Source organism: Salmo salar, chromosome 16 (genome assembly GCF_965601325.2).
Source record: "Salmo salar chromosome 16, fSalSal1, whole genome shotgun sequence".
Classification (NCBI taxonomy): domain Eukaryota; kingdom Metazoa; phylum Chordata; class Actinopteri; order Salmoniformes; family Salmonidae; genus Salmo; species Salmo salar.
In genome coordinates this window covers 72942841-72969192 of record NC_138306.1, presented here as the reverse complement: position 1 = coordinate 72969192, position 26352 = coordinate 72942841, and the positions used below count along the sequence as shown (strand labels likewise).

General features: G+C 44.1%; 1 protein-coding gene and 6 non-coding genes across 8 annotated transcripts; 6 read left to right on the top strand and 1 right to left on the bottom strand.

Annotated features, from left to right (window-relative positions):
* The first annotated feature begins 548 nt into the window (after nucleotides 1-548).
* Nucleotides 549-16248, top strand: LOC106574532 (autophagy-related protein 9A). Of its 2 annotated transcripts, none has more exons than XM_014150468.3 (20): nucleotides 549-702; nucleotides 1022-1095; nucleotides 1920-2080; nucleotides 2171-2214; nucleotides 2495-2559; nucleotides 2728-2877; nucleotides 3181-3322; nucleotides 3506-3646; nucleotides 3785-3905; nucleotides 9344-9519; nucleotides 9599-9721; nucleotides 9877-10064; nucleotides 10139-10292; nucleotides 10532-10711; nucleotides 10934-11140; nucleotides 12794-13014; nucleotides 13105-13222; nucleotides 13504-13792; nucleotides 13904-14046; nucleotides 14162-16248. In XM_014150468.3, the coding sequence occupies exons 3-20, from the start codon at nucleotides 1975-1977 to the stop codon at nucleotides 14168-14170; spliced, it is 2577 nt and encodes an 858-aa protein (XP_014005943.1). In that variant the 5' UTR covers nucleotides 549-702; nucleotides 1022-1095; nucleotides 1920-1974; the 3' UTR covers nucleotides 14171-16248. The 2 variants fall into 2 exon arrangements, with proteins under 2 accessions (XP_014005943.1, XP_014005944.1); XM_014150469.3 differs by having other exon boundaries at nucleotides 565-863.
* Nucleotides 16249-16675: 427 nt separating this feature from the next.
* trnak-uuu (transfer RNA lysine (anticodon UUU)) lies at nucleotides 16676-16748 on the top strand. The gene has a single exon. It is a non-coding gene; the product is annotated as a tRNA-Lys (tRNA).
* Nucleotides 16749-22872: 6124 nt separating this feature from the next.
* On the top strand, nucleotides 22873-22945 carry trnak-uuu (transfer RNA lysine (anticodon UUU)). Its single transcript has one exon. It is a non-coding gene; the product is annotated as a tRNA-Lys (tRNA).
* Nucleotides 22946-24211: 1266 nt separating this feature from the next.
* Nucleotides 24212-24284, top strand: trnam-cau (transfer RNA methionine (anticodon CAU)). Its single transcript has one exon. It is a non-coding gene; the product is annotated as a tRNA-Met (tRNA).
* A 459-nt stretch (nucleotides 24285-24743) lies between these two features.
* On the top strand, nucleotides 24744-24816 carry trnak-cuu (transfer RNA lysine (anticodon CUU)). Its single transcript has one exon. It is a non-coding gene; the product is annotated as a tRNA-Lys (tRNA).
* A 277-nt stretch (nucleotides 24817-25093) lies between these two features.
* On the bottom strand, nucleotides 25094-25167 carry trnan-guu (transfer RNA asparagine (anticodon GUU)). The gene has a single exon. It is a non-coding gene; the product is annotated as a tRNA-Asn (tRNA).
* A 380-nt stretch (nucleotides 25168-25547) lies between these two features.
* Nucleotides 25548-25621, top strand: trnan-guu (transfer RNA asparagine (anticodon GUU)). The gene has a single exon. It is a non-coding gene; the product is annotated as a tRNA-Asn (tRNA).
* The last annotated feature ends 731 nt before the right edge of the window (nucleotides 25622-26352 follow it).

Sequence of the window (26352 nt, the reverse complement as noted above, 5' to 3'; positions counted from 1 at the left end):
TACATGTAATTGGGAGTCTAATCGACTTCATCATTAGACTGTAAGGCACAGCCAATGCAACTTCAAACTTTAGCAGTAGGTTGGGTTTGTAGCTCAACCCAGAGGTTAGTTTTAGTATAGCAGCACCTCCGACTGTGTCAATGTTATTGTAATACCATACATATTCACCAAGTGGCGGTAAAATACCATTCATTGAATTTAGAGGCGCGCCCATAAATTCTTTATTAAAGAATTAAGGCTTTATTAAAAATGACTGTACATTCAATTAATGTAAGTTTTCTCGTCGTCAGGAACTACATGTAGTCTAGATACTTTTGCGTTTTAGATGACGATAGATGAGATTGCTTTACATTTAATTCAAAATATGGAGGAATTTAATAATTGACCATTAACCAAAACCTGCATGGCAAAAACCCTGTGTGAGGTTCAAAGGGCGTGTCATGAAAGCCGAACCAGAAGCTTTGAGGGCCCACCTCTTACTGTCTATGACTGGCTGTTTTTTTCCCCGTTTGGGAAAAACACTCTTCTGATTGGCTAAACCAGGTATGCATCAGCCGTGACAGGCATTAGTGTACATGATGTGTTTTCAGAAATGAAACCAAATGTCGCTTCAGACTCAAAATGAAACACGAAAACAAAACCTAAAAAAGGGCTCGGCGATTCTCCTTGACGATTAGACCGCCTGCCGTTGACGTATCAAAGGTAGGCTGCGACAGACTAATAGTCTAATGCAGTATGAAAATATAGAGCTAAATCATTGATGTTTTTGTAGATCTGTCATAAACAAGCACCTTTTTTCAACAATAGCATTTTGCCAGTATCCTGAGAACCAAATAATCTTGACGGTTTCGGTTCTTCCTAGGGTAACACATTTGCCTACACTTTCCCGGGCTACCTAGCTAACGTTACACAGTTTGTGTGTGCTTTATAAAATCATTGCTATATTGTAAGCAGTGGGATAGGCTTATCGTTACAATTTCATAATATTATAATTGTAATGTTCCATGTTCTCTTTCTGTAGGGTGAAATGTAAGCGGCAATCCCTTTACGTGTAATAATCCTGGAATGGAGCTAATCTATGCTTGGTCAACAAAGGTGGGCTATTTTCTTGTATGTAGGCCTAAATACGTGTAGCCGAATCATTTTCCAGGTAAACTATTTGCTGAAGACTCGAAGATGCAACAATGTTTACACTTACATGTAGATTATAACATAGGAGGAGGCTGCGTGTCATTGTCGCCTTTCAAAAGACTAGCTGGATCAGGAACGCCCATTGCATATAAATTAAAGCCACGCTCCTAACGTTGGTCGAAAAGCATTAATATACTTGGTTTTTGACGCTCACAATTTGTCACGTGAGTAAAATTAGAGCCATAGGATATTTGTAGGCCATAATGTGGTTTAAAACGCTCTCTGTCTCAATGTCTGTGGTTGTGATTCCGCTCGAGTCGCAGAGCACATTTCGCAACACTGTTCCATTGTGTCAGCAGCGTTCTGCCAGTGACATGTCTACATTGGCCAACATGATTAACGTCGGGTGTTTTATACTAAGCAAACGGTCATGGAACTTTTGTAGTATTATGGCTTATTATTTGCTGCAAGAATTGCTTTTGTGTGCCTGTATCCACACCTGTCAGTTGGCTGTCGTGTCTTTCAAGCATTGCTACATCCGGGTTCCAGTGATTGATGGAGCAAAGGTGTGATATGGCTTATTTACATGTTTGGCTTCCTTTCCTCGCCTCCTCTCCTTTATCTACTTTCATGTGAGGAGCTGGGTAGGTGAATGTCTGAACGAGGCTCCCTCTGTTACTCAATCCAGTGCAGATGAGGGAAGAGAAAGACAGATGGTTATTGTAATAGACTATCTGTGGATTTATGGCACTGATCTCTCTCTCTCCCACCCTTTCTGTGGTCCACAGGTCCAATCAGTAGCTAGGGGCTTGATTGCTGGGTGTAACTGAAGCTGTGGTTACCATGGCAGCACACTTTGACACAGAGTACCAGCGCCTAGAGGCTTCATACAGTGACTCTCCACCCGGAGAGGAGAACCTGCTGGTGCACATACCTGATGGAAACAAGTGTAAAGTTCTTAAGTAGATACACACACACACACACGCACACGCACACGCACACACACTAACCTGTTTTTGTTGTTGACTGTTCTCTGCAGCGCCGTGGCACCACATAGAGAATTTGGACCTGTTCTTCCAGAGGATATCCTTTTACCCCTCTGTGTCTCTGTACTCCCGGATCATTCACTACTACAACTACCCCAGGGGTTATTTTAAGACCGGAAGGGTCAACACCTTCCGGGAGAATAATAGAATCTGGTGTGTAAGAGCAGGGCTGGAATAAAAGCCTGCACGCCCAGTAGCTCTCCAGGAGGAGGAATGTTGAGCTTGTGACCTGAGTTAATACTATAGCCGACTAGACTTTCATTATGAGAGGACACATGCTACTTTTATGTCATCATCTGATCCTTGACCCCTGACACGTCTATAACCTGCACCAGAAGAATGGCTTCACCTGTATGCTGCTGGGAGAGGTCTTTGAGCTGGTGTAAGTACACTGTGTGTGTGTGTGTGTGTGTGTGTGTGTGTGTGTGTGTGTGTGTGTGTGTGTGTGTGTGTGTGCGTATGTCTTCTATGTGGTCCATGTCGGTGCCCTGAGGGGTCGTTTTTAACTTTTACTTCTCTCTCCTCTTTCCCCCTTTCTCCCCCTCTGTAGCCAGTTGCTGTTTGTGGTAGGATTCACAGTCTTCTTGGCTAACTGTGTGGACTATGACATTCTGTTCGCTAACAAGTTTGTCAACCACACCGACTCCTCCAAAGTCACGCTGCCTGACGCCTTCCTGCCTGTGGACGTCTGCAGCGCAAGGTAAGGCTTATAAACACTTCATAAATGCTTTATAAATGCATTCTAAACACTTTATGAACACGTCTTTAGCACTCAAGTTGATAAGGAATGCTGGAAATTGTCCTTACTGCTTGTTGTTTTCCCACCGGTATCCATGACAACCTGCTTGTTGTTTTCCCACCGGTATCCATGACAACCTGCTTATTGTTTTCCCACCGGTATCCGTGACAACCTGCTTGTTGTTTTCCCGCCAGTATCCATGCCAGCCCGCTTGTTGTTTTCCCGCCAGTATCCATGACAACCTGATTGTTGTTTTCCCGTCAGTATACGTGACAACGTGGCAGTGATGTTTGTGTTGATGATATCTGGAGTGTTCTGGCTGCATCGCCTCATCAAGTTCATCTACAACGTCTGCTGCTACTGGGAGATACGCTCCTTCTACACCAACGCACTCAAGATGAGCATGGTGAGTGTGTGTGTGTGTGTGTGCCGGTCTGCGTGTCTTCAACCTACTGGTTCAACTACTGATCTCCACCCCTCCTCTATTCCTCCCTTTTCCTCTCGCTTCTCCTCCTCCCCTCCCCCTCTCCTCCTCCTTGTCTCCCTCTCTCCTCCTCTCATTCTCCCCCTTCTCCTCCCCCCTCTCTAGGCAGAGCTGCCATACTTCACATGGCAGGAGGTTCAGGCCCGGATCGTTGAGATCCAGAAGGAACACCAGATCTGTATCCACAAGAAAGAACTCACAGAACTGGACATATACCACCGTATCCTGCGCTTCAAAAACTACATGGTGTGTCTGTGTGCACTCACGTGTGTTTGTGTTAGTGTCAGAGTACAGCTTCTTTACCATTCCTCGCTTGTACTCCTGCTACTGAACCACCTGTCAATCAAAAACAACACCACCTAAAGCCCTTTCTTCTTCCTCCAGGTTGCCATGATAAATAAGTCCCTCCTTCCCGTGCGTTTCCGCCCGCCACTGCTCGGGGAGAGTGTGTTTTACACCCGCGGCCTCAAGTACAACTTTGAACTCATCTTCTTCTGGGGGCCAGGTTGGTGTGTGTGTGTGTGTGTGTGTGTTGGAGTGCTTGGTACGCTTTGTTTGGTACACTTTTCACTCACTAGTGATGCACCGATATGACATTTTTGGCCGATTCCAATATTTTCCTTGCCAAAAAAAAAACATACCGATATAACATTTTTTAGTGGCCTTTTAAGCATTCTAGTACAGTTAAATAGTTAACACACACACACATGGACGCAGCGGTCTAAGGCACTGCATCTCAGTGCAAGAGGCGTCACTACAGTCCCTGGTTCGAATCCATGTTGTATCACATCCGGGCCGTGGTTGGGAGTCCCATAGGGCGGCGCACAATTGGCCCAGTGTTGTCCGGGTTTGGCCGGGGTAGGCCGTCATTGGTAATAAGAATTTGTTCTTAACTGACTAGTTAAATAAAGGTTACACACACACACACACCACACTGACCAAAAATGTATTTTGTTGGCATTTATGTATGTCCCCATTACCAGTAAAAACATAATCAAAACCTATTTCTTTCACTTGCTGTGCTGTTTGGTTGTTCAGTTTCATTCTCGACCAGGATTCCTATGGACGCCGTTTGGGTAAAGATACACGTCAAATAAGCTTGTTGACCAATCAGGACCTGAGTATGACTGCACGTCACATAATAATTTAACGCAATCATACATTTTTTTCGTAGTTATTACACATTGATTACACTGTCACTCGTATTTCATAAGTCACAACGATTCATCGATACATATGCTATGATGCTGGTCAAGTTGTCTCGCGCACCTACAGTGCTGGTCATTAAAATAAAAGCTAACTAGCTGATGGATGCAAACAATGTTCTTCCCCAAAAACGTAGCAATATGACAGTCTGTTTCAGTAGCTATAGTTAGCTATCTAAATACACTGCTCAAAAAAATAAAGGGAACACTTAAACAACACAATGTAACTCCAAGTCAATCACACTTCTGTGAAATCAAACTGTCCACTTAGGAAGCAACACTGATTGACAATACATTTCACATGCTGTTGTGCAAATGGAATAGACAACTGGTGGAAATTATAGGCAATTAGCAAGACACCCCCAATAAAGGAGTGGTTCTGCAGGTGGGGACCACAGACCACTTCTCAGTTCCTATGCTTCCTGGCTGATGTTTTGGTCACTTTTGAATGCTGGCGGTGCTTTCACTCTAGTGGTAGCATGAGACGGAGTCTACAACCCACACAAGTGGCTCAGGTAGTGCAGCTCATCCAGGATGGCACATCAATGCGAGCTGTGGCAAGAAGGTTTGCTGTGTGTCCAGAGCATGGAGGCGCTACCAGGAGACAGGCCAGTACATCAGGAGACGTGGAGGAGGCCGTCGGAGGGCAACAACCCAGCAGCAGGACCGCTACCTCCGCCTTTGTGCAAGGAGGAGCAGGAGAAGCACTGCCAGAGCCCTGCAAAATGACCTCCAGCAGGCCACAAATGTGCATGTGTCTGCTCAAACGGTCAGAAACAGACTCCATGAGGGTGGTATGAGGGCTCGACGTCCACAGGTGGGGGTTGGGCTTACAGCCCAACACCGTGCAGGATGTTTGGCATTTGCCAGACAACACCAAGATTGGCAAATTCGCCACTGGCGCCCTGTGCTCTTCACAGATGAAAGCAGGTTCACACTGAGCACGTGACCAACGTGACAGAGTCTGGAGACGCCGTGGAGAACGTTCTGCTGCCTGCAACATCCTCCAGCATGACCGGTTTGGCGGTGGGTCAGTCATGGTGTGGGGTAGCATTTCTTTGGGGGGCCGCACAGCCCTCCATGTGCTCGCCAGAGGTAGCCTGACTGCCATTAGGTACCGAGATGAGATCCTCAGACCCCTTGTGAGACCATATGCTGGTGTGGTTGGCCCTGGGTTCCTCCTAATGCAAGACAATGCTAGACGTCATGTGGCTGGAGTGTGTCAGCAGTTCCTGCAAGAGGAAGGCATTGATCCTATGAACTGGCCCGCCCGTTCCCCAGACCTGAATCCAATTGAGCACATCTGGGACATCATGTCTCGCTCCATCCACCAACGCCACGTTGCACCACAGACTGTCCAGGAGTTGGCGGATGCTTTAGTCCAGGTCTGGGAGGAGATCCCTCAGGAGACCATCCGCCACCTCATCAGGAGCATGCCCAGGTGTTGTAGGGAGGTCATACAGGCACGTGGAGGCCACACACACTACTGAGCCTCATTTTGACTTGTTTTAAGGACATGACATCAAAGTTGGATCAGCCTGTAGTGTGGTTTTCCACTTTAATTTTGAGTGTGACTCCAAATCCAGACCTCCATGGGTTGATAAATTGGATTCCCATTGATTATTTTTGTGTGATTTTGTTGTCAGCACATTCAACTATGTAAAGAAAAAAGTATTTAATAAGATTATTTCTTTCATTCAGATCTAGGATGTGTTGTTTAAGTGTTCCCTTTATTTTTTGGAGCAGTATATATAGATAGGTGTCATCATCCAAAATAACCCTCATTTATAAGACCGTTCTTATTTGATTAATGGTGGCCGGACCCATCTATCGGAAACTAGCCACAGTAAGGATTAGCCACAATAGTGGACTTTGCGGTTAGCCTTAAATAAAAGTATGTCATTGACAGTGATACAAATAGTAGAATTATGCCACAATTGAGTAGATCATGCTAAACGAGGTTGGAATGTTATATAAAATCAACAAAAGACAATCATTTGTTAATTTGACAAAAATCTGTTGAAATCACACTGGATGTATTATACTTTAGAATTGCATTGAGGGCATACTTATTTCACTGTACAGCCTTACCTATGGATGGTGGTTCAATGACATGGGATATCAGTCTACTCAGTGACACCCAGAGAACATTAGCGTCGTAGCTCTTGTTGCGTGACTCTGAAACAACTGTGAATTGAGCCACATTTGTTGTCAACCTATGTGTATTGAACACTATTCCCGAGGAAAAACAATACTGCGTGGATGTTTTGGGGTTTGATAACTCTGAGGAGGACATTGGGGAAAAAATATATTTGGTATTGAGTAGACTGACACCCCATTTCATTGATCCCCAATCCTTAGCTAAAGCTGTACAGTGCAATATGAATGTCAATACACACAATAAGCTGACTGGGGAGGTGGTTTCACACAGTCACAGTCATGCGATAATAGCTACAACGCTAATATTTGCGTAAAGTCTTCACAGTTGTGTTCTGTGGGTGTCACCGAGTAGACTGATACTCCATTTAATTGCTTCACATTCCAACCTTGTTTAACATAATCTAGTCTAAATATGGCAGGATTCCACAAATTGTAACCTGCATCACTTTCAAAGAGGTACTTTTATTTTGAAGGCAAACCGCAAATTCCAATATTGTGCCTAATCCTTATTGTGGCTAGCATCACAACACATAACCCGGTCCGGTTGAGCCTCACTAGTCAGATGAAGTTAGCTGGTTGCTTATAACGTTAGCTTTGGGCAACAGGGTTAAGTAGCTGGCTAGCTACCCAGCTAGCAATGAGGAATCGGCCCAGAAGCGGCACTCTTCCGTGGGGCCGGAAATTATTGAATCGGGTGTCGGACTCGGCCCGGAATCAAAATGAATGACTGCCCAGAATTGGCCCAAGTACATCGGGCCGTTTCCGTCTACCAGAATTCAGCCGACTTTGCCGGCGTCTTACCAGAATCTCCCTAGAAGCGGCCCGATGCAAATTGATATAAATGTATTCAAAATTACCCGATTTTAGTCATTTTAAGTATGAATACTATACATTTTATACATACAAATTATACCCATCCACAAATAAAGATTTTGTCTCGGAGGAAACACATGGGGACCGTGTCAGCGTGCATGCGCCTGGCCCGCCACAGGAGTCGCTACACCGCGATGGGACCAATACATCCCGGCCGGTCAAACCCTCCCCTAGCTCGGACGACACTGGGCCAATTGTGCATCGCCTCATGGGTCTCCCGGTGGTGGCCGGCACGCGTCTCGAACCAGCATCTGTAGCAGCGCAGTTTGCACTGCGATGCAGGGTCTTAGACAGCTGCACAACTCGGGAGGCTCGATCCACAACGTTTTTAAATGCTTATCAATTGCCTTGCACATAGTATCAAAATACTACACAGGACTTAAAGAATTTCATTTAAATGTTAATTGTATTTTTTGATCACAGAAAATATGTAAAAATAAGTAATGAGATGTTAATTATATAAAGCAGCCCGTGTAATCATCTGCCAGAGAGTAGCCCCAATCGGCCCGAGCACCAAGTAATACATTTGGGCCAGATAACTCACACCAGAATTGGCCCAAGCTCAATCCCCACATCCTAGCCATAAGTAGCCACATGATGTCGGCCGAGTCTGACTCTCAGCCGAGTGCCCCGACTCTCAGCCGGAATCGGCCCAGATCCACTGTGCTAGCTGGGTATTTATTTTCATGAACTGAAGTTCAATTTCAATAGGCAAACAACAAGTGGCAACCTAGCTAATACTTACTCACAAGGATTCCTAAATCATTGCTAAGAATAACTGGTCATTGTTTTCAGGCAGGATGTATTAGTGCTAGCTAGGTACCAAGCTAAAGCTAGCTAGCTACCCCAGATGTTGCGGTTGATCAGATAATGCTTTATTACCAACGCGGTATTGTAAACATATCGTTCGTGGCCGGTGTTTGCTTGTTTGCAGATTTTTTTTTGTACAGCTTTGACAGTGCTACTGATAGTAGTGGTGGCACTTGGCTTACACGTGCAAATTCAGAACACACAACATTCAATAATAGAACTGTGTTATTTGACTTGTCAAATTAAAAGCTTATTTAACGCGTCAAATAGTGTTATTTGACGTGTATCTTTTTTGACACCCAAAGACCCAAACAGCGTTCCATAGTATGTCGTGAAGCTAATAGCAGTGACGCTATTACTGTGTAACTCCAGTAGGGCAACATCTGAAAAATAGCGCACTTGGTAGTGTGTACCGGTGCTCGACCAGTCGCGAAAGCCAACATCACCCATGACAGAGAACGGTTGATTATCAAAGACATTGAATTCCATTATCTTGGCTTTAATGGATTTTGCCTTTGAGTTGTCTCGCTGAAAATGTCTTACTCTTTCAAGTGTCTGCGCGACTTGTTGAGTGCTCGATCCACACAGCAGGCATTGTGGGATAGGTGAGGAATGCTGTGTTGCAGGTGTAGCGCCAAATTTTACGTGGCGCCATTACGTTATGTACCTACGTTATATAGGTATGCACGGTAGCTTTGACATCGGTTTTGCACATCGGCGTTAAACTAGAAATCGGGCCGATACCGACGTTGCCGTTTTTAGCTAATATCGTCTGATTCCGATATGTTCACCGATTCTTTTTATTTTTTATATTGTGCATCCCTACTTTTCACCTCTCCCTCTGTCTCTCTCTCTCGCTCTCTCTGTGTCTCTCTCTCACCCCCCCCCTTCCCAGGCTCTCTGTTTGAGAGTGAGTGGAGTTTGAAGCCACAGTATAAGAGAGGTGGTAACAGGCTGGAGCTGGCAGACAAACTGGCATCACGTATACTGTGGATCGGCATCGCCAACCTCGTACTCTGTCCTGTCGTACTGGTCTGGCAAATACTGTATGCCTTCTTCAGCTATACAGAGGTAGGGACACACACACACACCGCTGTGCTCCGTTATGGAGGTGTAGCAGATACTGTAAAGCTCATTTCTTTGTGTGTAGGTGATAAAGCGTGAGCCAGGTAGTTTGGGAGCGAGGTGTTGGTCTCTGTACGGTCGATGTTACCTTCGCCACTTCAATGAGCTGGACCATGAACTGATGTCACGGCTCAGCAAGGGCTACAAAGTAGGACTGAACACACACACACACACACACACACACACACACACAAGGTGTGTAAGGTCATTATTGTGAAATTGATGAACTGATTCTTGTCTGTTGCTATCAGTGGTGGCTAAATGCCAGATTTTCTTCACTTCTGTGTGTGTCCCTCCTCCCAGGCGTCCTCTAGGTATATGAACTGCTTCCTGTCCCCGTTGCTGACGGTGGTGGCTAAGAACGTGGCGTTTTTTGCTGGCTCCCTATTGGCTGTCCTCATTGCTCTGACCATCTACGACGAAGACGTCCTCGCCGTGGAACACGTCCTGTCATCCATCACCCTGCTGGGAGTGTGTATCACTGTCTGCAGGTGTGTGTCTGTCTGTGTGCTAAGTCGTTTTGAAGGGTTTAGTACATTCTTTCACATTCTCCCTCTCTCCTCAGGTCTTTTATCCCAGATAAACACCTGGTTTACTGTCCAGAGCAGCTGCTCAGGGTGATCCTGGCTCACATCCACTACATGCCAGACCACTGGCAGGGCAACGCCCATCGCTACGAGACACGAGATCAGTTCTCACAGCTCTTCCAGTACAAGGCTGTGAGTAGCACTATAGCCACCCTTTATAAAGCATGAACTTATGAATCATTTCTGAAGCACATAGCATATTATTCTCTACCTGGCCAGAGCCTGTATTCACAAAGCGTCTCAGATTAGAAGTGCTGGTCTAGGATTAGTGTTCCCTTTTAAGGTTGTAATGAAGACGATTATATGTACAGGGGGGGGACCTGATCCTAGATCAGCATTCAGGTGTTTTAACCTTTCCTCTGGCTGTCCAGGTGTTTATCCTAGAGGAGCTGATCAGCCCCCTGGTGACTCCCTTCATCCTAATCTTCAGTCTGAGGAGGAAGTCTCTGGAGATCATTGACTTTTTCAGGAACTTTTCCGTGGAGGTGGTAGGAGTGGGAGACACCTGCTCCTTCGCTCAGATGGACATCAGACAGCACGGACACCCCGCGGTGAGACTCACACACACACACACATACACACACGACTCATACGTACACACACACACACACACACACACACACACACACACACACACACACACACACACACACACACACAGATGGGCAATGCATAAATAGTGACTCTCTTTCCCTCTCTCTCTCACCCTTTCCCGTCCCTAACTCCTTCCTTCTCACCTTTCTCTTACTTCCTCCTCCTCTCCCTCCCTCCAGTGGATGTCTGAGGGGAAGACAGAGGCATCTATTTACCAACAGGCGGAGGATGGGAAGACTGAGCTGTCCCTGATGCATTTTGCCATCACCAACCCCCAGTGGCAGCCCCCCACCGAGACCACTCACTTCATCAGCCAGCTGAAGGAGAGAGTACAGAGAGAGGCTACAGGAGACAGACACACTCTCACCTCACTGTCCGGGTCAGAGGTAGGGAGACAGTCAGACATGCCAATATATAAATTGACACTTCAATTTTGATTTCAAGTTTAACCTCTCTAGGATAGGTGGCACCAAATCGTCCCACCTACTTAACAGCCAGTGTAATCCCGTGGCGCGTTATTCAAAAACCTCAAAAATGCAAAAACTTCAATTTTTCAAACATATGACTATTTTACACCATTTTAAAGACAAGACTCTCGTTAATCTAACCACACTATCCGATTTCAAAAAGGCTTTACAACGAAAGCAAAACATTAGATTATGTCAGCAGAGTACCCAGCCAGAAATAATCAGACACCCATTTTTCAAGCTAGCATATAATGTCACATAAACCCAAACCACAGCTAAATGCAGCACTAACCTTTGATGATCTTCATCAGATGACAACCCTAGGACATTATGTTATACAATACATGCATGTTTTGTTCAATCAAGTTCATATTTATATCAAAAACCAGCTTTTTACATTAGCATGTGACTAGCATGTGACTAGCATTCCCACCGAACACTGCCGGTGAATTTACTAAATTACTCACGATAAACGTTCACAAAAAGCATAACAATTATTTTAAGAATTATAGATACAGAACTCCTCTATGCACTCGATATGTCCGATTTTAAAATAGATTTTCGGTGAAAGCACATTTTGCAATATTCTCAGTAGATAGCCCGGCATCACAGGGCTAGCTATTTAGACACCCAGCAAGTTTAGCACTCAGAAAAGTCACATTTACTATAAGAAAAATGTTATTACCTTTGTTGTCTTCGTCAGAATGCACTCCCAGGACTTCTACTTCAATAACAAATGTTGGTTTGGTTCAAAATAATCCATAGTTATATCCAAACAGCGGCGTTTTGTTCGTGCGTTCAAGACACTATCCGAAAGGGTAAATAAGGGTGACGAGCATGGCGCAATTCGTGACAAAAAAATTCTAAATATTCCATTACCGTACTTCGAAGCATGTCAACCGCGGTTTAAAATCAATTTTTTTATGCCATTTTTCTCATAAAAAAGCGATAATATTCCGACCGGGAATCTGCGTTTAGGTAAACAGACAAAAGAAAATAAAGCATTCGGTCGACTCGGGCACGCGCCTAAGCCCATAGTACTCTGATCGGCCACTTGCCAAAAGCGATAATGTGTTTCAGCCAGAGCCTGCCTCGATATCGTTCAGCTTTTTCCCGGGCTCTGAGAGCCTATGGGAGCCGTAGGAAGTGTCACGTTAGAGCAAAGATCCTCAGTCTTCAATAAAAAGAGCCAAGATGAAACACCACTTGTCAGACAGGCCACTTCCTGCATGGAATCTTTTCAGGTGTTGGCCTGCCATTTGAGTTCTGTTATACCCACAGACACCATTCAAGCAGTTTTAGAAACGTTAGGGTGTTTTCTATCCAAAGCCAATAATTATATGCATATTCTAGTTACTGGGCAGGAATAGTAACCAGATTAAATCGGGTATGTTTTTTATCCGGCCGTGTCAATACTGCCCCCTAGCCCTAACAGGTTAACATTGTATACATTTCTGAGTTTTTTGTTTACACTGATATTAAAGGTAAAAATCGAATTCTCTTTCTCTCTCTGTGTGTGTGTGTGTGTGTGTGTGTGTGTGTGTGTGTGTGTGTGCTCGCTCGCTCTCTCAGCCAAGGAGTCTGATAGCTAACTTCCTGGCAGGTCCCCCCTCATTGGCCTCTCTTCATCTGGGGCGGGACGGCTCCTTGACCAATCACGGGCCGGTGGGTGTTAGCGACGGCGCGTCAGCCTTGCGCTCCCTCTCAATCAGCAGCATGAGGGGCAGCTGTAGCTCCGCCCATAGGTCGGCCGGACATGCCTCTTCTGCAAGCAGAGCCATGCCGGGATCAAGGTAAAGCCCACACTCCTCCCACAACTAATCAAGCAGTCTATCAACTAACCGTCAATCAACAAACTCTCTTTCTCTCCCCCTCCCCACCAGTACTGATGCTCGAACTGCTAGTTCAGGCAGTAGTGTGTGGGAAGGTCAACTGACTAGTCTCGTCCTATCAGAATACGCCTCCACGGAGATGAGCGTCCACGCACTCTATATACACGAGGTCTGTCTGTCTGTCTGTCTGTCTGTCTGTCTGTCTGTCTGTCTGTCTGTCTGTGTCTGTCTCTGTCTCTGTCTCTGTCTCTGTCTCTGTCTCTGTCTCTGTCTCTGTGTCTGGATGGTTTTAAAAATGTTGCAATAAAGAGCGTCAAGTAAATGCGTCTCTCCCCCTCCCCTCTCTCTCCCACTTCCTCTCTCCCCTCTTCTTCCCTCCTTCTCCCCTCCCTCCCCCTCCCTCTCTCTCGCTCCCACTTCCTCTCTCCCCCTCTCCATCCCTCTATGAAGCTCCATAAGCAGCAGTCTGGAGGGGAGTTGTCCCGGCACACCTGGCACAGGCAGGACAGTGACGACAGTAGTGACAGCGTCACCGAGGAGGGGGGTTCAGGGGGAGGGAACCCTAACCCCCGAAACCCCATCCCCCGCTCACACACCTTTCCTATCTCCACCCCTATCACCACCCCTGGCCCAATCCCCAGCTCTAACTCGGGCCCTAACCCTGACCGAGGTACCACCCCGGGGCAGGATGTGACACCACTCCAGAGCAACAGCCAGCGTCGCTACGGGGGAAACACTGGTAACCATGACAGCCATGAAAAATGACACTCATTCCCTAATATGGAATGATATTGAAGATGACTGATATGGCTCATACTGATATCACTCTGTGTGTGTGTCACTCCTCCAGACTCTGTCGGCCCGGAGGGCAGAGTGGTGAGGTCGGCGCGTGTGCCCATGGGGGGTTGGGCAGAGGAGGGACGGGGAGGCCGACACCCTGACACTGTACCTGAGGAGGGCTCAGAGGACGACATGCCTCCCAACATACACAAGGTATTTACACACACACACACACACACACACACACACACACACACACACACACACACACACACACACAGAGATCTTGTGTATGGGGTTCCATACCATTGTTTCCCTCTCTCCTCAGGTGACGTAACTGATCAGAGAGATCCCACCTATCTACCCCCCTCCCACAAACACATCACACATCCTCATTCTACCAGAGAAGAACTTCCTGCTCATCTGTGAACTTTCGACCATGGCTTCACCTTTGACCCCAGATGAATAGACCTGTGGGATAGCAGCATGCCATGTTATTCACTCTAGGCTAGAGAAAAACAATCGAGTAACAGTGGGAAGATTACAAGGACTTTTTCTTGACACCCTCCTTGGATGACACTTTAGCCAATCAAGTGACGGTGGTTGATGACTTCATCATAACTGACAGCATGGAACCCGTAGCATATTTATCGGCTTTTATAGTTGCCTCCTAGACACTAATCTAAGGTCAGCTTTATGGTTTCTCTCCATAATGGTTAAGGTTAGGATTTAGGGAGGGTAAGCTGATCCTAGATCTGTGCCTAAGGGCAACTTCCATCCAGAAATGACTTTTTCTTGCATTCATTTTCAAATCAGGTGTGGGTGTAAACTGCCAGTAATGTACTTTTAAAAAAAAGATTTAGTAGTTTGTCATTATTTTTTTATTCTTAGTTTTTTCTCTTTGTGTTGCTTATATTTATTGCACTTTCAGAAAAAAATTGTGTTCTCATATATATATATATGACAGAAGAGCAGACTTCTACTGAAGTATGACTGCACTGGCACTAGGAATCCTTTTGGGATTGGGCGGTAGATTGTACAAAGACCTCATAGACATGAAGCAGGCACTAAACCGATATACACCGTGTGCATAGACATACTGGCATGAATCAAATCAGGACGTCGGACTATTCTAAGTATATCATTGAGGTGTAGATAGTTGAGATATACAATAAACACATAATAGTTATTGTTTTTGTGTCATACAAACAATCTTTTAAATGAAAAAAAGTAAACTTACCGGGCTGGTTGGAACATGTAACTTCAGCCTCTTCAGTGCCATATTTAAGCGCTTAAAGCGGCAATCCACAGTTGAAATGATAACAAATCACCCCCCCACCACTGTTTCAGTAAAAGGTTGAAGGATGGGGCTGGAGAAATGTAACCACACTGAAATTCATAGACAGAGCTGTGGATGCGAGGACTGGCCATCCATTCCGTTTGAACCATGTTTTGAGGCTATACAGTGTTTTTTTTTACATTTACAAGTTTATATTTTGGCTTCTGATGGGGTACGACAGTTGAACTTAGCTCATGGGGCATTTATAACGAATAATCTCCAAGAATCAATGGGTTTATATCCAAAATGGACATGTCCAAAAATTCATATAGTAACTGCAGATTGCCCCTTTAAGCACAACCATCCCATAACTATACAGAAATGGACCTTCAATCAACACTAATAGCTGGATAGAATAGTCAGCATCAGGCAAGCTGCATGGTTTTTTCTGCCCAACTGTCTGGGGAAGAAAGATAATGCACCTTATTGACTTTTATTGAATCCAAAGGATGTCACTTATCATTGTCAGTATATTGATATTGATCAGTTCATATTTGCATGACTTTATTTTAACCAGGGCTTGTGCCACCGTCATAGAGTTGAGGTTGAGATGCATGGTGATTTACAAGTGTTTTGTTTTTGTGGTTCACACTGACTCTGGACTCACAAGTAGACTTGCCTGGTCCCAGATCTGTTTAAGTGCTGTATAACCAGCCCAATATGGTCGACCATACAGCACTAACAGATCTGGGACCAGGCTAAAGATGACAGATGCTTCCAATAGATACTGTCAGAGACTCTACAGCTGGGTATTAATTTCTAGAAGGCAAGGTCTGCAGCGCTGCTCGCTTTATTGATTGATATATTCATGTAATTGAGTGGCCAGCCAGAGACTCCAATCTGAATCAGACCCTGGATAAAAATAGAAGGCAGACATGGAAGAATGGATTTGAATAATGTAAAGTGTCTCCTGGGACACAGTGGTACAAGCCACTGTGGTACAAGCTTAACAATGAGGTAGTAGGATGCCTGAGCTGACACGCATAGCCTATCTGTTTTTGTTTTTATAGATTGTCCTGTAAATTGCCATTTTGTACAGTTGTAAATCATCAATAAAACTGTATTTAATAACTTTATGTAATTCAAGTTTAGTTTTGTATGTACGGGATACACATGGTATACACTGTCCAATGAAATGCTTACTTGTAATGAATAATAAAATATAAGAATAACAACATAAAGTAAATGGAGCAGTAGAATATGATAAACATTTTAGCATAAATATAGGGTAATTTGGGGGGGAAATGCCCTCCTTAATAAGTGGGCAGTTGTTGTTTTTGTTTTTTGGGGGGGTATTCAATAAAAAGAGAAACTTTAGAAAGTGGGGGACAATGCCCCTGTCTATGGGGCAATTTTCCCTTATTTACAAATACCCCACAAAACAACTGACCAGTCAAGACTAAACCATCAGGTGGCAGGCTGACAGTTCCAATGTTTGTGTTGATAATTTTTGAGAGTTTCTAACGTTGGTTATGATATATAATGGCGGTTCATTCTACAAGAGCCCGGATAGCTCAGTCGGTAGAGCATCAGACTTTTAATCTGAGGGTCCAGGGTTCAAGTCCCTGTTCGGGCGATATAGTTTTCTCTCCAGGGGAGTTAGAATCTTGTGACTCCTCATGAAGTGATGTTCAATTACGCAAATCATGTGTGGCGACACCATTTTCTTTCCAGGGTGTTAGAATCGTATAACCACTCATAATATTCAGTTACGCAAATCACGTCCCGAACAATTTTCAGAGAAGAGTGACCTCTGTTGAACAGGTAAGCTTGCAAAAGAGATTTCTTCACTGAACAAAACATCATTCGTCCTCGGCTCTAAAGTTTATGCATTTGTTGTTACATATTTCTGCATACTTTACATTTGAAGTGCATCCCGTACCAAAGGGGTTGCTTGTCAGATGAACGACAGGTATGCAGGTAGTAGACCCATGGCTGACCTCTTGTTGGGTCCATGGATTGGAGTCGGCTATGCTCGGCTACAAGCTGTTATTAAGCGATCAGTTATTAATAAACGGATACATCACTAATAATATAGTAGCCAATTATTTGTTTTATGTACAATACATGTATAAATTCACAGTTGCAGGACTTGGACTCAGTCTTGAATGCAGAGGAAAAACAGCACAGCTGGCTTGTGCATGTTTGCCTATTTTTATTTAGGCTCACAGTCAGTTTTTTTTCAAGGAGTTTTCGGTTTTACTAGAGACCTTATTCTAATATTGACAGATTGGCCTTGGCTGGCCAGAGAAGGCGAGCATAGGCTGGTTGTGTAGCCTACGTCATTAGCAACTCCCGCTGAAGTCGGTAATGCTAAGCCATGCGGTTTTCATGTTTTGAGGCTCACTACTGCGCGGTTGAAATCTGCATTGCATTGACCATCCATTCTGTCCTTTCTTGATGTGCGCCCTCTGTTGCCACTGGGTTTCACTGCAAGTTTTACTTGAATGGGAGTGGGACGTCTATTTTAGGTCATGGCTAGAAGGGTTCTAGCTTTTGTCAAATTAACTTCAGATTTCACTTTTTGTAGCAGGTTAGGATAATTTACTCTGCAGGTTAGGATAATTAATGTAGCAGGTTAAGGTTAAGAAAAGGGTTAGGGTTAGCTAAAATACAAAACTCAACTTTTTAATTTGACAAAATATGTTTAGCCATGACCATTTTGAGCACTATAGCAGTGGTTCTCAACCTGGTCCTGGGGACCCAAAGGGGTGCACATATTTGTGTTTGCCCTAGCACTACACACCTGATTCAAATCATCAACTCCTCATCAAGCTTTGATGATTTGAATCAGGTGTGTAGTGCTAGAGCGAAAACAAAAATGTGCACCCTTTTTGGTCCCCAAGACCAGGGGCCTGTTGCACAAAAGTAGAATTAAGACATCCGGGATAAATGACTCAGCTGAGCTCAATGAAGCCAAAACATGTGCGTCCAGGCTTAATTGGTTGCACAAAGACCAAGCCAGGATGAGCAGACACGGATTCATTAAGCCAGGTGAAACCAATCCTGGATAGGTGCGCGCTCACGGCTCACTCAAATAGACCCCGCCACAGATCACAGATTAACTGATTTACCATGGCAACTAGAGCCGCGTACTTTTCCCCGTCGGAAGCACAAATCCTCATGGAGGCATACGAGGAGGTAAAATATATAATTAAGAAGAAAGGCAACACCGCCACAGTGATAAAGCAAAGAGAAAAAGCGTGGCAAAGTATTGCAGACCGCCTGAATGCGTAAGTAGTGCACAATTACACAGTCACCGCTCCGCTGAAACATCACAATTACAATTCAAATATTTAATTCACATCTCCAAAAATGCAGTTGTACTGTAATTATGAAACGGTTAAATTTTTAATTGAAATGCACTGCAGATATGAGTGAAATTGTGTAAAGTAACTCCATCACACTGTATAAAGCTATGATAGATTTTTTGATATTTTTACTGAAAACAAGACAAAAATACCAAGTAATTTTTTGCAGTGTGACTCCATTAAATGTGTGTGTGTGTGTGTGTGTGTGTGTGTGTGTGTGTAGATTAAACATGAACGGGCCAAAACGGACATGGCAGCAGGTCAAAATCAAATACAAGAACATTCTGCAGAATGGTATGGTCCCTGACTAATATTTAACAAAGCACAAGCATATATTGTACCCAGAAGGTGCCTGCTCACACATTGTCTGTACTGTTTTAGCAGTGAAAAAGAATACCCACAGACAAGGCACGGGTGGTGGGTCACCAAAGGCTGACCTTACCCCAGCAGAGGACATGGCCTTGGAGCTAAATAAAGGCAGGCCCGTCTTAGAGGGGATCCCTGGGGGGAAAGAGACGAGCATAGGTTCCTCCCAAGATGCCACCCGCTTCATTCAAGGTATGTCCTTCCATCTCTACATGGGATACAACCACATTCATATTGAATCAATTTGGACTGTCTGACTTTGGTTTACCTATTGCCTTGCAGTGTCTGGCAGCACTGTGTTCCTGTTAGAGCCACCAGCACAAGCACCAGACGATGCTGATCCAGTGAGTACTCCATCAAAGGCATACTGTAGGCCTGGCATGTCTTGTCTACTAGCTTCAATATGAATCCGATTAAATGTGATAGGGTGAAGGCCCCAGTGCAGCAGCAACAGCACATGATGGAGACGATGATGAGGAGGAGACCATCTCTCTGGATTCCAGAAGGCATGAGGTATCATGTTAAGACTGTGAAAGTACTATTTACTCTACAATGGTGAGGAGTCATCATCAAAATCAAAAAATCTAATTTCTTTTACAGGACCCAGATGCTATACAGTGGGAAAACCAGCCTGGCAACATAGTGCGTATTAATAAAAGGACACCACATCCTGCCAAATTCCAGCTGCGCTAATTGTATTGTGTTCACAGAGCTCACAAGCTATCAGAAAGTTGTATGGCAACCACCTCCGGCGCCAAATAGAACTGGCAGACATAGACATTCAGTACAAGAAGAAAAAGATGGAAAATCTTGCACTGGAGTCCGAAATAAAAAAGAGGACAATTAGGAAACTGGACCTTGAAATAAAAAAACTTGAGAGGGAGGTGAGATATGCCTTCAATGTACACTGTATGCTAACTGTAACACAAATGTATTAATCATTATTTTTCTTTCCTCCCCCAGCTCCAAGAAGATGACACAGCTCAAAATAAAAATTAGGTATATTCTCGTAAAGTCAAGTGAGCCATGACATATGAGCTCTTATTGTGAGCACACAGGACGGTGGCATCTTTCTAAGGTTTTTTTTATTTTCCCAGCAATCAGTACAACCAAGTCATCGTTATAAGGCATCGCCCTCTTTTGCCCACCCCCCCAGCACCAGGTGTGGCCACTAGCCTATATGAAGGCCCAAAATTGTGTGTTCCTTTCTGCTCTGACAATGGCATGCCCATTCGTGCGAGATGTGGTGGATGAAGAAGCACTTGTGCTGAGGAGAGCCTTCAGGCGAGAAAGGGTCTTCAGGGACCGGTTGGACCCACTGGCCTTCCCTGATGACCATCTATATGAAAGATACAGGTTTTCTGCAGATGGCATCAGGTATCTATGCAGACTACTGGGTCCCAGGATTAAGCACCGCACTGCACGGAGCCATGCACTGAGTGTGGAGCAAATGGTTTGTGTGGCCTTGCGCTTTTTTTCTAGTGGAGCCTTCCTGTACTCAGTGGGGGATGCAGAACAGCTGAACAAGGCCACAATTTGCCGCACAATAAGGAGTGTGTGTCTGGCTATCAAAGCATTAGCAGATGTCTTCATCTCCTTCCCTGGCCACAGAAGACTCTGTGACATCAAAGAGGAGTTCTATAGGATTGCAGGTAAGAGGATCTACAAATTACAGGACAACTGTTAACACATAGTAGGATACTCATTACTTTGTGTGACAGGTTTCCCCAATGTCATTGGTGCAGTGGACTGCACACACATAAGGATAAAAGCCCCCTCAGGTGCCCATGAGGCCGATTTTGTGAATAGGAAATCCTTTCACAGCATTAATGTTCAGGTGAACATAACTTTTTGATATTGTCCATTGACGAACACTCTGCATTGCCAGTGATGTGCATTGATTGGTGTAATATTCCTCATCTTATGATTTCAGATGGTCTGCAATGCTGACTGTGTGATCAGCAATGTTGTGGCAAAATGGCCTGGCTCAGTCCATGACTCCAGAATCTTTCGGGCCTCTGAAATCTATCAGTGCCTATCACAAGGTAAGCCACACAACCCCTATTTATAACCATCATGGCTGTGTCAAGAATATCACTGTGTTTATGAGGTAGTAATGATGAGATTTTGTGTTGACAGGTGAATTCTCTGGTGTGCTGCTGGGAGACAGGGGGTATGGCTGCCAGCCTTTTCTCCTGACACCTTTCACAGACCCCCAGGAAGCACAGCAGGCCTACAACCATGCCCATGCCAGGACCAGGGCCAGAGTTGAAATGACCTTTGGCCTCCTGAAGGCACGCTTTCACTGCCTTCACAAATTAAGGGTCAGCCCTGTTAGGGCATGTGATATTACTGTGGCTTGTGCTGTCCTCCACAATGTGGCCTGCCTGAGGAAGGAGAGGGCCCCCAGAGTGCCACCAGCCATGGACTGGGACAATCCGGCAATCTTCCCTGATGACGACAGTGGTCGGCTGCTGAGGGACCAATATGTGTTGAATTATTTTAGTATGTGTGCTTTCAATTTTGGTTAAATATGTCCTGCGGTGGCAGAGGAATTGGTTTTTTTTTGGGTTCGTTTTTTTACGAATTTGGCCTCTTATGATGTTTGTGCGGTATACTGTGTGTAATACAAGGCTGCAGGGAGGCTACTGCATCCATTCATTTGTCTGTTCAGTTGATGTGTATGGATTTGTCCTGCATTTATTTTAGTGTGCAGACATGCAGGGTGTGTTATATACAGACCTTTGAATGTGTATGTATCATTTTGTATAATATGCTTGGATTCTGTGCTTTCCATCTTGTAGTCACTGTGACTTCAGTTTCGAAAGGAGCTGATGGTTTACCTGCTTTGTTTTGTCCTTATTCAATAAAGGAACATAATGTTACACATTGTGTTTTTATATTCATATGGAATGTGTATTTGTTTATATGACAGAGTACTAGGGCCACACTGAAGAAAAAGGATAAAGTCATACATTTATGAGGCTGGTTCTTTCTGCAGAAAAGCTACATATTGTTTTTACAGTTTTGATACTTATGACAATGTGATACTTAATATTCTGGCACATCAGCATGTCTTTGTTTATGAAACCATACTGAAGTACAATTTCACGAAATGCCCCACATCTGTCATTTTAACAACTGTCCTCCTTTAAAACAACCGGTTACAATATTATTACTTGTGTTTTTTTCCCCTCTGTGGCCCTAATATTCTATCATTTTATATATAGCCTTATAGTCTATGGGAAACTGTAAATTATCTAATGATAGCAACATAATCTAAAAATTATTTTTTATCCAAAATCATTGAAATTAATGATCACAAACGTTTAAATAATGACAGTGGGTCTAGTTATGTGATAACAATGTATAGTGAGCAGTGAAATAACTATTGGTTTCCATTTGTGGTGACTGCTGACTGACATTAGGGATGAGATTAAATAGATCCTGGAATTTAGCCTGGTCTGGAGCAGGCTAGCTCCACAGAATAAATCTCCATGGTAATTTATACCATAACATATCCTCCTGCCCCCTATCCATCTTTAGTGCAACCGGATTACGGATCAATTGAGCCAGGATCACCAAGATATCCTGGCTTAATCCCTTATCCTAGTTTTGTGCAACAGGCCCCTGGATTGAGAACCACTGGGCTATATTGTTATGTTTATGGTGCAACAATCTTCAAATCAAAGTTTATTGGTCCATACACAGATTTGCAGATGTTATCGCAGGTGCAGCGAAATGCTTGTTTCTAGCTCCAACAGTGCAGTTACACTTAGTAAAAAAACAATACACATGTAGTCCATAAAAAATGAACAAATATCAGAACGAGCAATGTCAGAGACCGGAATATAAATATACACAGTGCATTAAGGACACCTTCCTAGTATTAAGTTGCAATTGGGTTGAGGTCGGGTAGGAGCAGTCAATTCCAATGTTTGGGTTGGTTATAATTTCTGACAAATACAGATCAGAGTTTCTAACTCTGATCATATAAAGGCAGTTCCCCTTGCATAGGAAAGAGCCCGGATAGCTCAGTCGGTAGAGCATCAGACTTTTAATCTGAGGGTCCAGGGTTCAAGTCCCTGTTCGGGCGATAGCGTTTTCTCTCCAGGGGTGTTAGAATCTTGTGACTCCTCATAATGCTTGTGACTCCTCATAATGGGTAGTTCAATTACGCAAATCACGTGCCATAACATTTTCAGATGAGTGACGTCGGTTGAACAGGTAAGCTTACGAAAGAGATTTGTGGACCAAAAAAAAAAAAGAATTGTTGACTGACAAAAATAAGATGTAATTCGTACGCGGCTCTAAAGTTTAAATGCATCCCGTTGCCTACCAAAGTTTTTTTTTAAAGGGTTGCTTGTCAGATATGCAAGTATTGGGCCTATGGATCGGAGCCTATGCTCGGCTACAAGCTGTTATTAAGCTATCTGGTATTACACACAGAAAATAAACCGATTAATCACTAACAATATAGTAGGCAAGTATTTTATTTATGTCCAAGAAATAAATAAAAAATGCCAATCTGCAACAATTCGCTTCTGGGGTCTCTCAGCTGTCCACCTGCAGTACTGTGTGCAGCCCAAAAAAAGCATGCATGGGCCAACTGTTGCTCGTTATGAGTCTCATGAAAATAGACCTTGATTGTATGTAAAATATATAGGAATATATTTCTTTAGGCTCACAATCTTGTATTTTCAGAGATGTTTTTGGTTTATTACAGACTGTATTCTAATGTCTCTTTTCACCTTTGTACACAAACCATCCATTGAATTATTAAAATAATTGTCGCTGAGGCCAAATATTTATTTTCCCATCACTCGCAGCCGAAGGTATTCACTTTTGTATATTCATCCAGTGCGATGTTGGTCAGTATGAACCGGATGCAACACAGATATAAACGGCGCTGCCCTGTATTGTGCAATTCCAGTCCCCGGGGGCCTGATTGGTGTCACAGTTTTGCCCCAGCTAACACACCTGACTCCAATAATCACCTAATCATGATCTTCAGTTTAGAATGCAATTTGATTAATCATCTGTGTTTGCTAGGGATGGAGAAAAAGTGTGACACCAATCAGGCACCCGAGGACTGGAGTTGCCCAGCCCCAGTGGGACAGATACAATGATGAATCCTCTATTATTCTCTATGGTCTACACTTGCTGTGCTTCTCTGCTGCCATTGGGGGCTACTGCAAGTTTGACTTGAATTTGAATGGAACGTCTGTTTTCGAAGGGCTGTACGGCGTTATGTTTATGGTGTTGCCACTTCCTTGTTAGCTTATTAAAATATATGCGAACCGTACTGTTCAAACAGAAGCGTTTGTCTTTAAAAATCATGTTATTTACATGTGATCTTCAGGCCTCGTTGGCGCAGTAGGCAGCGCGTCAGTCTCATAATCTGAAGGTCGTGAGTTCGAGCCTCACACGGGGCAGACATCTTTTCTTGTAATTTTACAGTTGAAATGTGTTTTTATACATTTTACAATATTGAATTCTGAATAATGTTTATGGAGAATCATCATTTTGTGTATGCCTCTGTGGTAGAGTAGTTGAAACTGTGATCCAGTCGAGGCTACTTATAATAATGGTTGGAACAGGATAATGGAATGGCATCAAACACATGGAAATCATGTGTTTGGTGTATTTGATACCATTCCACCTATTCTGCTCCAGCCATTACCACGAGCCCGTCCTCCCCAGTTAAGGTGCCACCAACCTCTTGTGCTGGGATCCCGTGTGGCTATTGCTATTTATGTTGTCCTGTCTTTTGTCCCAACTAGCTCGCTCTTCTTTGTGACCAGGCTCCACCCATGCTCTTCTTTTATTATTGAAGTAAGAGTTGCTGATGTGGCAAATCGTTTTAGCCTCTGAGGAAAGTCCTGGTACTCAGTGCCCGGCTAGCTCAGTCGGTAGAGCATGAGACTCTTAATCTCAGGGTCGTGGGTTCGAGCCCCACGTTGGGCGTAAGTCTTTTTGTAGGGACAGCAGCAGAGAGGAAGTGAATTTGGCATTTGTGTGATGTATATTACTAAAATGAAAGTGTAATTGAGAGTACTTTTCACAGGAGTTATGGCAGACGTTAGTCTCCTGGCACTCTCTGTTCTGGGTGCTGAGATTATGGTATAGGGAACAGCATTAATTCTGTCATGGCAGTAAAGTACCGGTATATGTGTTTAGGGAAAGAGGTTTGAAAAAGCATTGATCAATCAACCAGAGGTTTAAGGAGAAAACTAAAATACATCGTCCCTGGGTGGGCTCGAACCACCAACCTTTAGATTAACAGTCTAACGCGCTAGCCGATTGCGCCACAGAGACGGTGAAACCACTTAGAATAAAACGCCCTAAAAATCTGCATGTCTGAAGTTGGGTGACTGTCAGATCTTTGGTAGAGTTTAGAGAGCAATGGTAAGGGGTGATTTGTATTTCAGGTAGTCTCAGGTTATTGACACTGATCACTCATTAGCTCAGCCTACTGTGGGTGCTGCCGTGCTGGAGCAAGGCACTGAAAAGTGAAAAGCAGAGGCTCTGAAAAGATTGTTACTGGTGCAGGTCTTCTCAGAGCAGTGCACGTGTAGCAAAGGAAGCCACTTAGCATTGAAAAGCACCCCAAGTCTGACAGAGTACATAGATGATGAACTGGTCTGGCACGGGGACTGTGACATTCTTAATAATGGTCACATAAACATGGTGGAACTGTCTCTGTGGCGCAATCGGCTAGCGCGTTAGACTGTTAATCTAAAGGTTGGTGGTTCGAGCCCACCCAGGGACGAAATAATTTTCTGCCCCCTAATAAATAGGTCCTTGCAATCCAGAAGCCTTGGGACATCCCAACCCAATTTTAAATGGTTAAGGTTAGGTAAGGGTTTAGGGTAGGGACGTCCCAAGGATCCCGAATAGCACTAATCCATAGGGTAGATCAGTGGTTCTCAATCGTTTTCGGTTACTGAACCACCAACTGATATTTGCTCTGCCCGGAGTACACCTGAACTAGCCCCTTGGAAAACGGGTCCTTTTCCAGCAATGCAGAGTAAAGATAAAGATAAAAACATACCTATATATAGAAATAGTGACATGAGGAATAAATACAGTGAATAACAATAACAAGTAAAAGTATCATGGCTATACAGGGAGTACCAGTACTGAGTCGATGTGCAGGGGTACAAGGTAATCGAGGTAGCTATGTACATATAGGTAGGGGTAAAGTGACTAGGCAACAGGATAGATAATAGACAGTAGCAGCAGCGTATGTGGTGACTGTGAATGGGTGTGTGGGGCGTCAGTATGCATGTGTGCGCATGATGTGTGTATGTTGGGATGTCAGTATATGTACGCGTGTGTGTGGGTAGAGTCTAGTGTGTGTGCGCATAGTCAGTGCAAGATTTAGTGCAAAAAAGTGTTTGTCTTCCGGGGAGAATGGGATATGCAACAACAAAAAATCTCAGTTTCTCAGATAGTAAATGGACCAATAAAGTAATCCTTATCTTAAGTAGATCTATTTTT

What these genes read in the sequence shown, in the direction of transcription:
- LOC106574532 (XM_014150468.3), top strand. Translation starts at nt 1,975, where the DNA reads ATGGCAGCACACTTTGACACAGAGTACCAGCGCCTAGAGGCTTCATAC. An exon ending in GGAGAGGTCTTTGAGCTGGT is followed by an intron (nt 2,560 to 2,727) that starts GTAAGTACACTG and finishes CCCCCTCTGTAG; the next exon opens with CCAGTTGCTGTTTGTGGTAG. An exon ending in GTGTGTATCACTGTCTGCAG is followed by an intron (nt 10,065 to 10,138) that starts GTGTGTGTCTGT and finishes CTCTCTCCTCAG; the next exon opens with GTCTTTTATCCCAGATAAAC.